The following is a 15,150-nucleotide window of genomic DNA, read 5'->3' as shown; positions in this document are numbered from 1 at the left end:
CCCCCCCCCGTTCCCCGTCCCCCCAGAACCTCTGCCCCATCCAACCCCCCCACCCCGTGCCCGGGACTCCCTGCCCCTTATCCAACCCCCCTGGCCCCTTACCATGCCGCTTACCCCCGCCTCCCCCCTCTCCCGGAGCCTCAGCGCGTGGTGTCCAGGAGCAGCCCTGGACAGCACTGCAGCGGCATGGCTCCAGCAGGGCCTGAGCTCCAGCCAGTTGGCCGCAGCTCGCAGCCCCGCCCCGGCCTTACCACGCAGCTCTGAGCTGGGTAAGCGGCATGGTAATATGCTGGGGCCGGGGGGGTTGGATAAGGGGCAGGGAACAGGGGGGGGTTGGATGGGGCACAGGTTCTGGGGGGCGGTCAGGGGACGGGGAATGGGGAGGGTTTTGTAGGGGGGAAGGCGGAGGCGGGGCCGGGGGGAGCCTCAGATTCTCATGGGGGCCCCTGTGGGACCCGGGGCAAATTGCCCCACTTGCGCCCCCCCAGGCAGCCCTGGAGCTCGCAGCCCCCCCCTTACCTTGCCGGCGGCTACTCAAAGTGGCAGGTCTGGGGAGCTGAGCTGCCAGCGGCTCAGCACGCTGTGGTTCTGGGGGAGGACGAGGTGGGGGAAGCGGGGGAGGTCCCAGCTGGGACTCCTGGGAGCTCAGATTGGGGACAGGACGGTCCCACGGGCCGGATGTGGCCCACGGACCGGAGTTGTTTGCCCACCCAACCGTCCCTTTAACAGCCGGTTCTCCACCGGCGTCTAATTTTAGCAACCGGTTCTTGTGAACCGGTGCAAATCAGCTCCAGCTCACCACTGGATGGGGGCTAAAATTACACAATACTGGAGAAACAAAGGATAGATGAAACACATGGAGGGAAGTGATTATTCCCCTCTATTCGGCACTGGTGAGGCCACATCTGGAGTATTTCATTCAGTTTTGGGATCCCCACTACAGAAAGGATGTGGACAAATTGGAGAGAGTCCAACGGAGGGCAACGAAAATGATTAGGGGGCTGGGGCACATGACTTACGAGGAGAGGCTGAGGGAACTGGGTTTATTTAGTCTGCAGAAGAGAAGAGCGAGGGGGGGATTTGATAGCAGCCTTCAACTACCTGAAGGGGGGTTCCAAAGAGGATGGAGCTAGGCTGTTCTCAGTGGTGGCAGATGACAGAACAAGGAGAAATGGTCTCAAGTTGCAGTGGGGGAGGTCTAGATTGGATATTAGGAAACGCTATTTCACTAGGAGGGTGGTGAAGCACTGGAATGGGTTACCTAGGGAGATGGTGGAATCTCCATCCTTAGAGGTTTTTACGGCCCGGCTTGACAAAGCCCTGACTGGGATGATTTAGTTGGTGTTGGTCCTGCTTTGAGCAGGGGGTCGAACTAGATGACCTCCTGAGGTCTCTTCCAACCCTAATCTTCTATGACTCTATGATTCTATGACAAAGGAATGAGCCATTAGACAACATTGGGGTGGAGACCATGGTTATACAGCAAGAAGAAGGTAGATAGAAAAATGAGGCAAGGAAGAATAATAACACTGGACAAACCTACATGAAGTCTTTTATCCTACAATAGTTCCTCTGCCATTGCAACAGAATTCTGGACAAAACATTAAAAAAAATATCTGTATGTAAGAATATAGAGACTCAGTTAAGGCTTACTAAAAAAATTATTAGAAAAAAACCAAACAAACAAAATGCTGAATTAATATGCTAGCCAAAGGGGCTGAATGGATCATAAAGGTCTTTTACAAATATATCAAAGGAAAAAGAAGTACCAGAGGATAATTATATTAATGATTAATTTTTTTTATTTGTATTCTGTTAGCACCTAAGGACACTAGGCCCCATTGTGCTAGGCACTATACAAACACTTCATATGAGACCATCCCTGCCTTGAAGAACTTAATGATGGCTTGAAAAATTACTGAAACAGCTAACTCCAATTTTTTTAATTAGTCTTTAGCAAAAGGAATAAAGAAGACTGGACAATTAAGGAAAACCTTTTTAAAAACAGCTACCAATAGAAAGCAACTAAGGGAATACTAGGAAAGTATGAATGTTTAGAAGAAAGTCTGGATGATCTACATCCTGGATGCTAAGACACTTAACTAGCAAACCTATTGTACCTGTAGTGGAACTCACTGTATTTCTGAAAAGTCATGGAACATACTATGGAGTTAATGGATTGTGGGAGAAAGCAATTACAGTGCTGATATTAAAAAAACAGGTAAGAAGGTAAGTGATCCCGGTAACCACCAACACGAGTCTCACTTCTGTCCAGGAAAAATAATGGAGCACATTTTAAAGGTAACCTGAAAAAGGGACAAAACAAAACCAAGGTCCATTCCCTTTTTATTATGCATGAAGAAGGCCGGGAAGGATTTTATTTAAGTTTGGTTGGGGGGTTTTTTGCTTAGATTTTTACATTAGAAATTCAGGTCCTGTCTAGCTGGGAAGACTCTGATGACTTTAGAACTGAAGAAATCATATCACAAGGGAGTAAACTTTGAGCAATTGAGAGGGGAAAGGAATTTTAGCCAGACTGTTTAGAATGCATCTTTGTTAACACCGTTATTTCCTCGAGAAAGGACATTCAATTCCCATTCATTAAAATGTGAGAGCACTAACAATATAAATCCTTTGAGATATACAGAAGGTCCCTGGGAATGGCCAGGGAAGATCAAAGGTGACATTCATGATATTTCTAAGGTAAAAAAACTACATGACCCCCCCACCCCTGCCAAAAAAACCCACCTTTCAGTCTCTCATTATACATCATAAAGAAAAAATGAGCAAATAGGAAGCTATTGGGCAGTTGAACAGTATCTCAAAAGAAGTGGTGGGACCCCCATAGAGTGGACAACAGAGTAGAAAATACATTGTAAGAAATAATCTTGCATTGGTAACAAGATGGAGAGAGTGACTAGAAGATTAATAGGTCATTTCTGCCTCTAGGTTATATGGACCATTTCTCCAGATATGATCAAAATGCACAGAACAAAATCAGGGGATGGGGTGTAAATGGAGGTTAGTTACTGTGACTGGAAGTTCTTTGAGATGTGTGGGCCCTATCTGTATTCCACACATGTATATGCATATGCACTATGTGCCAAGTCCAGAGATTTTAACAACCGGTGTCCGGTGGCCCACGCATGCACAGTAGATCTCCTCATGCTCCTGAGACAGGCTATAAGAGGCAGTGCAATTTAACGGCCCCTCAGTTCCTCTCTCTACCGTGAATCCAACCAGATTGGAAGCGGAGGGGACAGAGGGCGGGTAATCCAGATAAGGATCACCCATCTTGAAGAACTTCCAGTTACAGTAAGTAACCTCCATTTCTTCTTTGAGTGCTGATCTCTTTGTGTATTCCACACGTGGGTGATTGGCAAGTGGTGCTCAGACTGGAGGTGGCTACGAGGAAGCCAGCAACACAGATGCATGCAGCATTGCCAATCCCACCACTGCATCTACAGCTGAAGCCTGAACAAACACGTAATGCATAGTGAATATGTGTATGGAGCTCCAGGTGGCTACTCTGCAAATATCCAGTATCGGGACTTCCTGCAGAGATGCTACCATGGCAGCCCGTGCTCTCATGGAGTAGGCTGTTATACCATCGGGAGGCGGGATGTGAGCTAGCTTGTAGAACTTGATAATGCAGCCAGAAACCCACTTAGAAATCCTTTGAGGGGATATAGCTTGACCATGGGATCTCTCTGCTATCGCGATGAAGCGTTTTGGAGACTCTAATGGGTTTGGTTCTTTGCAGGTAAAAGGCCAGTGCACACCTGATGTCAAGTGAGTGAAATCTCTTCTCTTCAGGAGAAGCATAGGGGTTTGGAAAAAAGACAGGTTAATGAATATACTGGTTAAGATGAATTTTGGAGGCAACCTTGCGGAGATATTAAGGGTGAAAGCGGAGGGATACCTTGTCCTTTTGAAATACTGTACATGGAGGGTCTACCATGAGGGCTCCCAGTTTGCTGACCCTCCTGGCCAACATGATGGCCACTAGAAATGCCACCTTCATAGATAGATGGAACATCGAACATGTCGCTAAGGGTTCAAATAGAGGTCTAGTAAGTTTTGACAGCAGGAGGTTAAGAGCCCATAGTGGTGTTGGCTTAATGACTAGTGGGAAGGCCTTGATGAGGCCCTTCATAAATCGTGTTATAGTTGGGTGGATAAAGACAGAGCACCCATCTACTGGAGGGAGGAAGGCTCTAAGGGCTGCAAGGTGGATTCATAATGTGCTGATTGAAACACCATTTTCCTTTACAGACAGGAGCTAATCTAAAATGATCAGGATGCTTGGAGAGACTTTGTGAGACTGATTATGCTGTATCCATGCAGAGAAACTTTTCCATGTAGCCAGATAGTTGGCCCTAGTCAAATCTTTTCTACTCTAGTGGCTAGTCTACACTAGAAGCGCTACATTGGTGCAGCTGCACCAATGCAGCTGTGCCACAGTAGCGCGTATGGTGAAGATGCTCTATGCCAACAGGAGGAAGAATGACTCTGGCTTTGTCCCCGCCTCTGCCCTGTCTCTTCTCCACCTCCTCCCCTGAGCGTGCCGCATCCTCGCTTCTCCCCCCTCCCTCCTGGAAAGCGCTAAGCACCGCCAAACAGCTGTTAGGCGGCGGGAAGTGCTGGAGGGGGGGAAGAGCACGGACAAGGTGTGCTGGGGGGCGTGGGGGAGAGAAGAAGGCGAGGAGGAGGGAGTTTGGCTGCAATTTTTCCCTGTGGGTGCTCCAACCCTGGAGCACCCATGGAGTCGGCACCTCCCTCCCGCTCACCTCCTTACCTGAATATCAGGACAAATGGCGCCCCGATTGTACACTGTTCGGGACGCGGGACAAAGGGTTAAATATCGGGACAGTCCCAATTTTATCGGGACATCTGGTCACCCTAATTTTCTATGACCTATAGTGCTAACATTTCTTTAGCATGAGTATGAGGGTTTATAGGCCTCTTGGGGAACGTGTGCTTTGGGGAAGGGATGAATGGTGAGAGTGTGGAAGGTCAGCGAAGAGGTGCCAGGTATATACAACCTCATGGTAGGTGGACACAAGAGGTTGTGAACTCCATATAAGTAGCATGCTTCCTGAGAAGAAATCCCCATGAAGAACACTTATTGCTAACACTTATTACGACAATCTGTAACCCACTAAACCTCCATTTTTGTCCTATGACTACAGGGGTGTTAACAGGCCACGCCTACTTGAATCGTCCCTTATTACCTTTCCCAGACCTGAATAAGAGCTCTGTGTATCTTGAAAGCTTGTCTCTCACCAACAGAAGTCGGTCCAATAAAAGATATTACCTCACCCACCTTGTCTCTCTAATAAAGAGACTAAGATTATCAGTAGAACTTTAACATGACCAGTAAATTGGTGGTGTGACAGCTATAATACACTTTATTTTGCTGATTACCCTGCCATAAGCATCGGGTCAAGCAATTAATGTATGTGTTGAACACATGACCCAAATGTTTAGGTGTAATCCTCTTGCTAATCTTTCAAATACCTGCAGTCAGAAATTTATGGCAGAGATTTCACTATCTGTAGTTCTTTGGTGGCTGGGCCATAAGCTAAAATGTTCTGATTGCACTAGTCCTTGTTAATAAGAAAGTATTTTACATTGAGACCAACATGCACTTTGTATATGTTTGAGACAAATACACTTAAACCCCATTTCCTTAACACAATTCTTCTCCACTTCCTGTGCTACTCATTTTTCCTTACTATTTTGGTACTTTTAAATAACCTCCCAGGTTCTTCCTTTACATTTCTCTTTTCAGGAAGATTGTGCAGCATACCCTTCTTACAAGTACTGTAATTCTGATATCAATTGTCCATAACACTACAATATTACACTAGTGTAAGCTGTTGTATTTTAGAATTTCACTGGCTCCACATAACTTACTAGACAGCACACCTATTCTGGATAGCTATGCTACTTGATGGTATCAAGTTTAATTTCAGATTTTTGTTTACAAAGAGTGTTATGCTGATATGGCATACATACATAATTTTATGTGCATGGGAATGATGTAAACGAGACAGAAAATATTCCTTAAATCAACTATGAGATATGTAAGATTCTTGAAAGGAGAAGCCTGTTTCACAATTCCTTGTTTTGCACTCTTGGGCTTACTATATATATGTGAAATGTGAAACATTGTCCATCTGTTCATAAAGAGTTTGCAGAGAATTTTAAGAAGACATGTTAATGAAATTAATGGGGCATATTTACAACATTGATAAAACAACAACTTGGAGCATCTGGAAAGCTCATAAATTTGGTATTTATAAACATACATGGATTGTGACACCTTTAGCCAAATATGTCTTTTCAGTGTCCTTGCCCCCAAATGACAGACCGGCCAGGGGCTACCTTCCTTCTGGGTACTGCTGAGAGTTTATCAGGCTTGTGTAAGCCTCATGCTTTGAACAATGTACCTGCACCAAGGCCAATTTTGCTTTTAAGGAAACATCACAATTTAGTACATGGCAGGAACTAACCAGACAGTAATGTAAGTCTTACCTGAGGCCTGATATACACTACAAAGTTAGGTCAACATAAACCGCCTTGCGTTGACCATGTGTCTGCACTTAAATTTGTCTCCCACTGATGTAAACACCCATTACATTGACATAGCAATGCTACCTCCCCAAGTAGCGTTGAGCCATGGTCGATATAGAGGTTGACACAGCACAAGTCTAGACACTGCATTACCTATATTGACCCTAACAGTCCTCCAGCAGCTGTCACAGTGCCCAACACTGACCACTCTGGTCACAATTGTGAACTCCACTGCACAGCGGCCCCGTGAATTTTTGAAATGCCTTTTCCTGATTGTCCAGCATGGCAAGTACACCTACAGCTCTCCATTATTGTGTGCAACTGCCCAGCTGACCATGCCGGCTACATGCTTCAGACGTGCTCTGGCTTGGAGTAGACAGGAGATATTGGATCTCCTGAGCCTCTGGGGAGAAGAGGCTGTGCAGACACAGCTATGGACCAGCCATAGAAACGTTGACATCTACGAGCAGATTTCATGGGGGATGCAGGAGAAGGGGTACGACAGGGACCAGCAGCAGTGCCACGTGAAAGTGAAGGAACTTCAGCAGGCATACCACAAGGTCAGGGAGGCCAACAGTCGATCCAGTGCCAAGCCTCAGACCTGCTGCTTTTAAAAAGAGCTGCTTGCCATGTTCGGCAGAGACCACCCCACGACCCTGCAGATCACCATGGATACCTCTGAGGAGCCCAAGCCACAGCCCCCTGGCTTGAATAGTGAGGATGAGAAGGAGGTGGAGGAGGATGAGAGACATGTGACTGGGGCCCAGCTATGCCGCAAGCCAGGACTTGTTTGGGACTCCACCACAGTCCAGTCAGTCCTGGCAGTTGAGCCCAGTGAAGGGGAAGGATCATCGGATAAGCGTGTAAATGCATTTCTCACTACAGTGATGACGTTAGGAGTTAGGAGTCCCTAACTTAACAGGATGCAGCTCACGACTTTTCATTAATTTACTCGTACTAGAAGAGATAAGGTACAACAAAGAGAGGTAGAGTTGCGATCTGCTTTTCATTGCTCCTGAGAGATCTCGATGAAACTTTCATGAAGGCATTCTTCAATCCTCTCCCAAAGGTTTCTAGGGACAGAAGTCTTATTTCTTCATCCACGGTAGGGCACTTTCCCGTGCCAGTCAGTGATAACTTCAGCAGGCACCATTGCAGTCAGTACACAAGATAGCAGTATATAGGCCTAGGTGGCTCCGGGACGCCAACAGCAGCTGTGCTCTCTGTGTTACCCTCAGCAGTCATACTCACTGTGGCTGGTGCTGTGAGTGGTGCTGTGCACCAGTAATCCCAAGCAAAAGAGCCAATGAGCATGTGTTGTTGAAAACATTAGGGGAGGAAGGGAAGGGAAGGGGAGTTCTGAATCTTTTGCTTTCTGTTGTGACTGTACTGACAATGGTACCTCTGTATGTTTTATCTGCAGTTGCTGCCATTGTGACCTTGAGGGGTTCCTCCTCCACACCTGCCGAACGCCTGAGCCAGATAGGGAGGAGAAAGAAGAGGACTCAGGATGACATGTTCAATGAAATCCTGCAAGCCAGTGTTGCATCAGACCCTGAGCACAGGGCCTGGAAGGTGAACATTGCAAACAGCCTAGAGAAGGAAAGAGTGCAGAGGAGAAAGGCCCAGGAGTCCCAGCAGGAAAAGGAGAGGAAGATGCACCAGGAGGTAATGAGGCTTCTCCGGCAGCAAACACAGATCCCGCAGACTCTTGTGGACCTACAGATTCAACAATCCAGGGCTTGCCTCCCTCTGCAGTTCATGGAGAACTCGATTGCAGCACCTCCCCCCAAACATTCCTCATGTCATCAGGAGCTGATGCCTACCTCTCCACCTGGGGGGACATTAAAGACTACCAAAGCTTCACATACACTGACCCGTGAAAGCCACAGTTGGAGTATGTAGCTAAAATGTACATAAATGTACATAAACTTTCCCCTTGTAAAGTTCTGTTCTGTTAATTTATTAAGTTTTCAGTGTATTTGCTTTAAAATTGCACACATTTTTCTTTTCACTGATTGTTTGGAACATAAGTCATCTTTATTAGTTCACAACATATGCTGCAGAGTGCCTAGCGGTTCTGAGAGCACCCACTTACTGGTTACTGTACAGTGTGACACAACTCATAGGATCCGTAACAAACAAAATGAATAGGTGCATTGACAGTGTTACATTCATACATGTACACCAGCACCACACAGTTCCTAACAGGCCAAAAACAGCAGGGACAGGTAGAGCATTACTGTGTCTCACTGTTAAACTACTCTTTCAAAGCCTCCCTGAGCCATATAGCTCCGTGTTAAGCTCTTTTAATAGCACTTATATCTGGCTGTTCCAACTCAGCAGACAGCCGCTCCACCTCTGCACTCGACCCCAGTGGAAATGTTTTCCCACTTTGGTTCACAGATATTATGCAGGACACAGCAGGCAGCTATAACAGTGGGATATTTTTCTCACTGAGATCCAATCTTGTGAGTAAACAACATCAATGTCCTTTCAATCTACCAAAAGCACATTCAACTGTCCTTCTGCAACTGCTGAGCTGCTAGTTGAATCTCTCCTTGGTGCTGTCGAGGTGGCCAGTGTATAGCTTCAGGGGAACTGGGGGTAGGCTGGGTCCCCCAGGATCACTATTGGCATTTCAACATCACCAGTGGTAATCTACCAGTCAGCAAAGAAAGTCCCTGCTTGTAGCTTTCTGAACAGCCCTTTGTTCTTAAAGATGTGTGTGTCATGCACCTTCCCTGACCAGCCCACAGTGAAGCTAGTGAAGCATCCCCAGTGATCCACCAATGTTTGCATAACCATAAAAAATTAGCCCTTTCTGTTGATGTCACGCTCTGGCAAGGTGGTCTGCCAAAATAGGGATAGGTATGGCATCTATTGCTCCAACGCAGCTCAGGAACCATACTGCTGCAAATCGAGCCACTATGTCCTGCACATTGCTGAGAGTCACACTCCTGCATAACAAGAGGCAATTAATGGCCCTGCACACTTGATGACAGCTCCCACAGTGGGTTTTCTGAAATGATTCCCTGCTGACTGGCAGCAATCTGGCTTTGCAAGTTTCCACAGTGCGATCGTGACTCACTTCTCCACTGTCAGTGCAGCTCTCATTTCATAGTCCCTGAGCTAGAGGGTCGGGGCAAGCTCAGCACACAGATCCAGGAATGTGTCCTTGTGCATCTGAAAGCTCTGCAGCCACTGCTTGTCATCTCAAGCCTGCACTATGACATGATCCCATCAGTCAGTGCTCATTTCTCAGGACCATAAGCGACACTTCACCATCGGCAACTGCTCCACCACCATCAACCTTGAGCTGATTCTTGCTATGTCCCACAGCAATCTGTCCTCCAAAAACTGTCATGTTTCCTGTTGATTTGGTTCTTTTCAGGTTCTGCAACTACCAGAGGATTGTGTGTTCTGTGCTTGCAACGCTCACCACAATAGTGCAGAGTTGTGCAGGCTCCATGCTTCTGTCAGAGATGGTGGACAGTGAGGAGAGCTGCATGGGTTTTGGGGATTTTGAAAAGAGGAACGGAAATTATGGGATATGGATGATATTATGGGATGGAGACAGTTGCACACTGGGAAGTTGACTTCTTGCTCCCAGTCACCCCTTCACGACCCGTTTCTGCGCCACCATGCATAGCCAAAACTTCCCAAAAAAGACAGTGCGCTGAATGATGGGGGGGAGGGGGGGGTGGTTACACACTGGGATACCTACCTATGGTGCAATGCACTGTGCACTGATATAAGCACTGCTGGTGAGTACATGCACTGCCAACACTAGGAGCCAAATATGCATGCACACAAGTGGTATACTAATTGTGGGGGCTTTATGTCAACATAATTTGCATCGACCAAAGTTTGTAGTGTAGACATAGCCTGAAACTACAAGGCTCTCAATTTTCCCAGTGACAGATGTTCCACAATAGTTGACGATTAACAAAATTATTTAGATGGATTTAACTAAGGTCCAGACTGCTGACACTAGGTGATTTTTTAACCCTGCTGAAGAAGACATTTTTAAATACTAGAACCAGCTGTTGTACATGAAAGTTTTGGAAACCTGGTATGAACAGAACAACATGGCCGTGGTGGTGCTCACTTTCCTTTTTCTCACACATTATTTTTCAGTCACTGAGATGTAAAATGACCTGCCTATCCAAACTACCATGGGTATTAACTGATCTTGAAAACTCACCCACTGCACACGTCCTCAAATAATAACTCCATCTTTTAGCATGATCCCACAGTGTTTATGGTGCATATAGTTAATGTGTATGTAAATAGCAAAGGCATAATTAAGACACAAAAGTGCAACATGCATATTGGTCTCAGACTGAAAAATTTTCTTAATTTTTTTTTCTTGTATGCTTAAGCAGGATGCATCTTTGTGACTATAATTAGATCCATTATTTGAGGAACTTGGGGTAATTGGAATCTAGCCTTTTTCCATGTGGATTGGGTGCAGATGGCCTGAATGAATAAAAACGAAGATTGTGGGGATGCATTATACATATGAAAATCCTGCATAAATGAAGTACAATTGTTTTAAAGGGCCCTAGGCAATTATCCTGATTATTGTTTTATGAGGGAACCCCATTAAGGTGAGTTGCTTGATTATATTTCTGTACAGGGAAAACTTGCCAGTACTAAATATTTTAGACACTTTACCTGCCAAATAAATGCTGGCAGAAGATTAACGGAGCACTTCTACTGCCAACAGCGGTGCAGAGAGTTCTTTTGCTGTGGGGGTGGCCTCGGCACACTATTTATAAACCTCCTGAAAGGGGCTCATTTCTATAACTTATTTTTACCTACCCTCTATTCTGTAGGTATCAAAGATAACTAGAATTCCTTATCTCTACAACTCACAGATAAGAGATCATTGCACTCCAGGTAAAGCATGATCTTTCTCTGTTCCATATTAGGGATACTTTTGTCTGGTCAGTTTCCTGAAACATTATGGATCTTATAGTATGTCTCAGTCTATTAATGGAAAAACTACTGAAACTTTGCTCACCTTGAGAAATAAGCTCTTAGGAATGGTCCTTGTTCCTCCAAATTGCTATAGCGTATGAAATAGGATATGAAGTAGAATGTGACTTTATCATAACTACTTACCCCCGAACACACAAAACACACCACCACTACCACAATCACAACAACAACACTGGACAAAAAGAGTTACTTACATTGAGTGAGGATCCCTGTTAAGGCATTTTTAAAACTCTCCTTGGCTTGTTCCATTTCTTGTTCATGAGTGGCTTTCTCATTCATAAGTCGGCGAACGTGGCTATTTGCTGACTGGACCATTGAATAGAATTGATTTGCGGAGCGACGATTCACCTCGCCTCGCTCAATCCAGGTAAGCAGCACTGTGATGGCCTCTGAAAATTTGCTGTCATCTAGAACAGTCAAACCACAGGTTTTAAATTACAGATATAAATATCCCAGGAACGATACAATTTCTGCGCTATGCTACATTAAAATCCTCATCAGTTGTGCTTACACTGTATCATATTGGGTTACACTTTTGGGTCTATTGTTCCATCAGATCTGGGGAGCTGATTCTATCATATGAAACTCCATACATTTTCATCCGAAGCCTGTCTTCTAGTGATTATAATAGTTCTTTTCCTTGAAAAAAAAAAGTGGCCTGAATTTTCACATGCACTAAAGAAATGGGAAGTGTGTGTGTGTGTGTGTGTGTGTGAGGTGCTAGATGTATTAAACGGTGTAAGGGATTTAATGTGGGAGGCTATAGTGTGATGTTTCCGTTACGTCAGGGAGCACCTTCATTTTGTGTCCACATTGATTGGCCTTTAGTATTGTGCATTTAAAGGTTTGTATATATTCCCAAAGACCTCGAGCTGGGCAAATAATAATACATTCTTCTACAGTAGAAATTCTGTGTTCTGTGTATCTTGTCAAAACACAGGGCCTAGATCTGCAGATCAATAAATCCACTCAAAATCTTCCAGTGACACAGACCCCCACTACACTTAGTTCCTCTACTTGCACCTATTACTGTATGCTGACTGCACTTTATGATCATCAAGAAACAGACAACGGAGAAGCATTGTAAGTACACTAGACATTTAGATCCTGGACTAGACATTTAGATCCTCTGACTGTCAGATCCTGAGTCTGGACAACAGAGAATGGATCACTTGATAGTGGCCCTGTTCTTTTCATTCCCTTTGAAGCATCTGGCCCTGGCTACTGTCAGAAGACAGGATACTAGGGTAGATGGACCATTGGTCTGACCTAGTATGGTCATTCTTATGTTTTTGTGAGGTTGTATAAAATAAAAACTCAACAACCAAACCAGACCAACCCAAGTATTATAATGATAAAGGGCCTGAATCTGTCATCATTATTTAAAATGAGTAATTTATTCATGCAAGGCTTCTCAGTGACTTCAAGGAGACTAGCAAGAGTGCTACTCACCATCAGTAAAAGTAGAAGAATTGGGATGCAAATTAGAGTTGGGAAATATCTACTAGGCCATCTTACTCACTAATCCTTCCAGTGCAAAATTTCACCCTACAGTATATTTTCTAGTACTTCATCTAATACTTTTTTTTATTGAAGATCTCCTGGGATGATTCTTCCACATCTTCCTCAAGAGAGTCTTACAGTGAGGTCCATTAAACTGTGAAATAAAACTTCCTTACAATTCAGCCTACATGTTATTTTTTTTTCTGATTTTGTCTATTTACTGAATAATTCATCCCGATGCTTGGTGTTTACTTCCTTCATATATTTTAAATGATTAGTATTTCTCACCTGCTGCATAAATGTCTACTGTTCTGGGGGGAAGGAAGCAGAGGTTTCGCCCAATGCCATTTTAAATGAATATGTGAAAATGTTAAAACCAGCCAATGATGTGGAGAGATCTGGCAAGTTTTTTTAATTGTTTTGTAAGGTAACACAATCTATCTGTAAGAAATAATAAAATAAGTAATAATAATTCTTATATGTTATACAAGACTGTTTATTCTAGATCATAAATAACGATACAAGACCCAGAAAGGTTCAGTGAGTTGCTTGTGGTCATGCAGCAGGTCGGTGGCAGATTTAGGACTGGACCCCAGGTCTCTGGACTCTTAGTTCAGCCCCCTATTCACTGAACCATGCAGTCACTTACAACAGCTGGATTCAACTGCTACCAGCTGGATAGATTTTTTGCATTTGAGAGACTCTCAGAAATCCACAAAATAAAAGCATCACAATGTCCTATTTTTGCATTGCGTTGTGTGTGTGTTGTGACTTTGCATCCACACATGACCATGCCCTCATTCTCTTTCACTTATCTTGTGGCCATTGAGAAGGAAAGAAATGGGGGTCTCCTCTTTCTCTGTCCCACTCTTGGATGCAGGGGCCACCTACCAGTTCTACCTGTGATACACATATATGTACCTGCCAGCACTTAGTTCGCTCTCATGAGTGAAGCTCACCAGACATACAGACCTTAAAAGAGCTCTTTATAGAATTCTGAGATAGCCTCAATTCAACTCAGAAACCACTGGGTTGAGGACCTCTGAGCTAGGATGAAATCCTGATCCTATTGAAATCAATGGGAGTTTTGCTGGTGATTTCAACAGAACAACGATTTCGCCCCTACAGCATAGGGTTTATTTGAAGTTACAATATAGTCAATAGAGAATAGCCTGTAATCATTTCTGTAAATGTTAGCATGCATAGTCTTAAAATCCGATTACACAAGAAAGGAACGTCATGAAGCTAGGTGATTTTGTGGACAATACTAGCTTTTTAACTCTGGAAATTCAGCTGACGTTGAACATAAGGTATATAGAGTTGAATAGATTCTTCTCTTTTTTCCTTGTAGGTATCAGCATATCTTACCCCTCATAATTTAGCATTCAGGAAAGACCCAATACTAAAGTAGCATTTAGAATAAATTATCTTATCCTTTTTAGGTTAAGAAAACAGACAGAAAAATTAAGAGAAATGGTGCACATCAGCTGCCTAATCCAAGTATGATTTCTGAATAAACAGTCAGCAGAACTGAACAAAAAATATTTAGTTGAGAAGCATTTTTTAAAAAGCACTTTTGCAGAACTATTTTCCCGTTTGCTCTCTTACTTTAATCTCTGCGCAGCATGCCAGTGCATGCCATTTTGCTATTGAGTCTACAATAAATGAAAACACCGCTCTTTTGTTTTTATTAAGCACAGTTGGGGGCCATACAAGATGTTCATAAACATACCATCTTTCTGTCAAACAGTTTCAACCCATTAACTGCCCTGCTCCCTCAACTGTATATTTACTGAAAACCTATTTTAAAATACCCTGATCCCAATGAGCTGTAGGGGCCTTCTAATTGATGGGTCTTCACAAACAGAAAATAAATCTTCAGTATTAAACATCAGAAACTTTACTAGTTACATAATTAGGAGATATATTTTTCTAATAATTTAATAAATGCTAGAGGGTAATACATTCACAGAAGAACTACATTAGTTAATAATAACAGAGGGTCCTGTGGCACCTTTAAGACTAACAGATGTATTGGAGCATAAGCTTTCGTGGGTGAAT

General features: G+C 44.0%; 1 protein-coding gene across 2 annotated transcripts in view; it reads right to left on the bottom strand.

Annotated features, from left to right (window-relative positions):
- Positions 1–15,150, bottom strand: part of LOC113405086 (ecto-NOX disulfide-thiol exchanger 1) — a 487,391-nt gene that overhangs the window by 104,141 nt on the left and 368,100 nt on the right. For both annotated transcript variants that reach the window (XM_026654602.1, XM_026654624.1), the window contains one exon: positions 11,781–11,993. In XM_026654602.1, the coding sequence (XP_026510387.1) occupies positions 11,781–11,993 (213 nt within the window). The remainder of the gene's footprint in view (positions 1–11,780; positions 11,994–15,150) is intronic.

This window comes from Terrapene carolina, unplaced genomic scaffold (genome assembly GCF_002925995.2).
Source record: "Terrapene carolina triunguis isolate 2854851 unplaced genomic scaffold, T_m_triunguis-2.0 Scaffold18, whole genome shotgun sequence".
NCBI classification, from domain to species: Eukaryota; Metazoa; Chordata; order Testudines; family Emydidae; genus Terrapene; species Terrapene triunguis.
The sequence above is the reverse complement of the archived record's forward strand: the minus strand, read 5'-3'. Positions and strand labels throughout refer to the sequence as shown.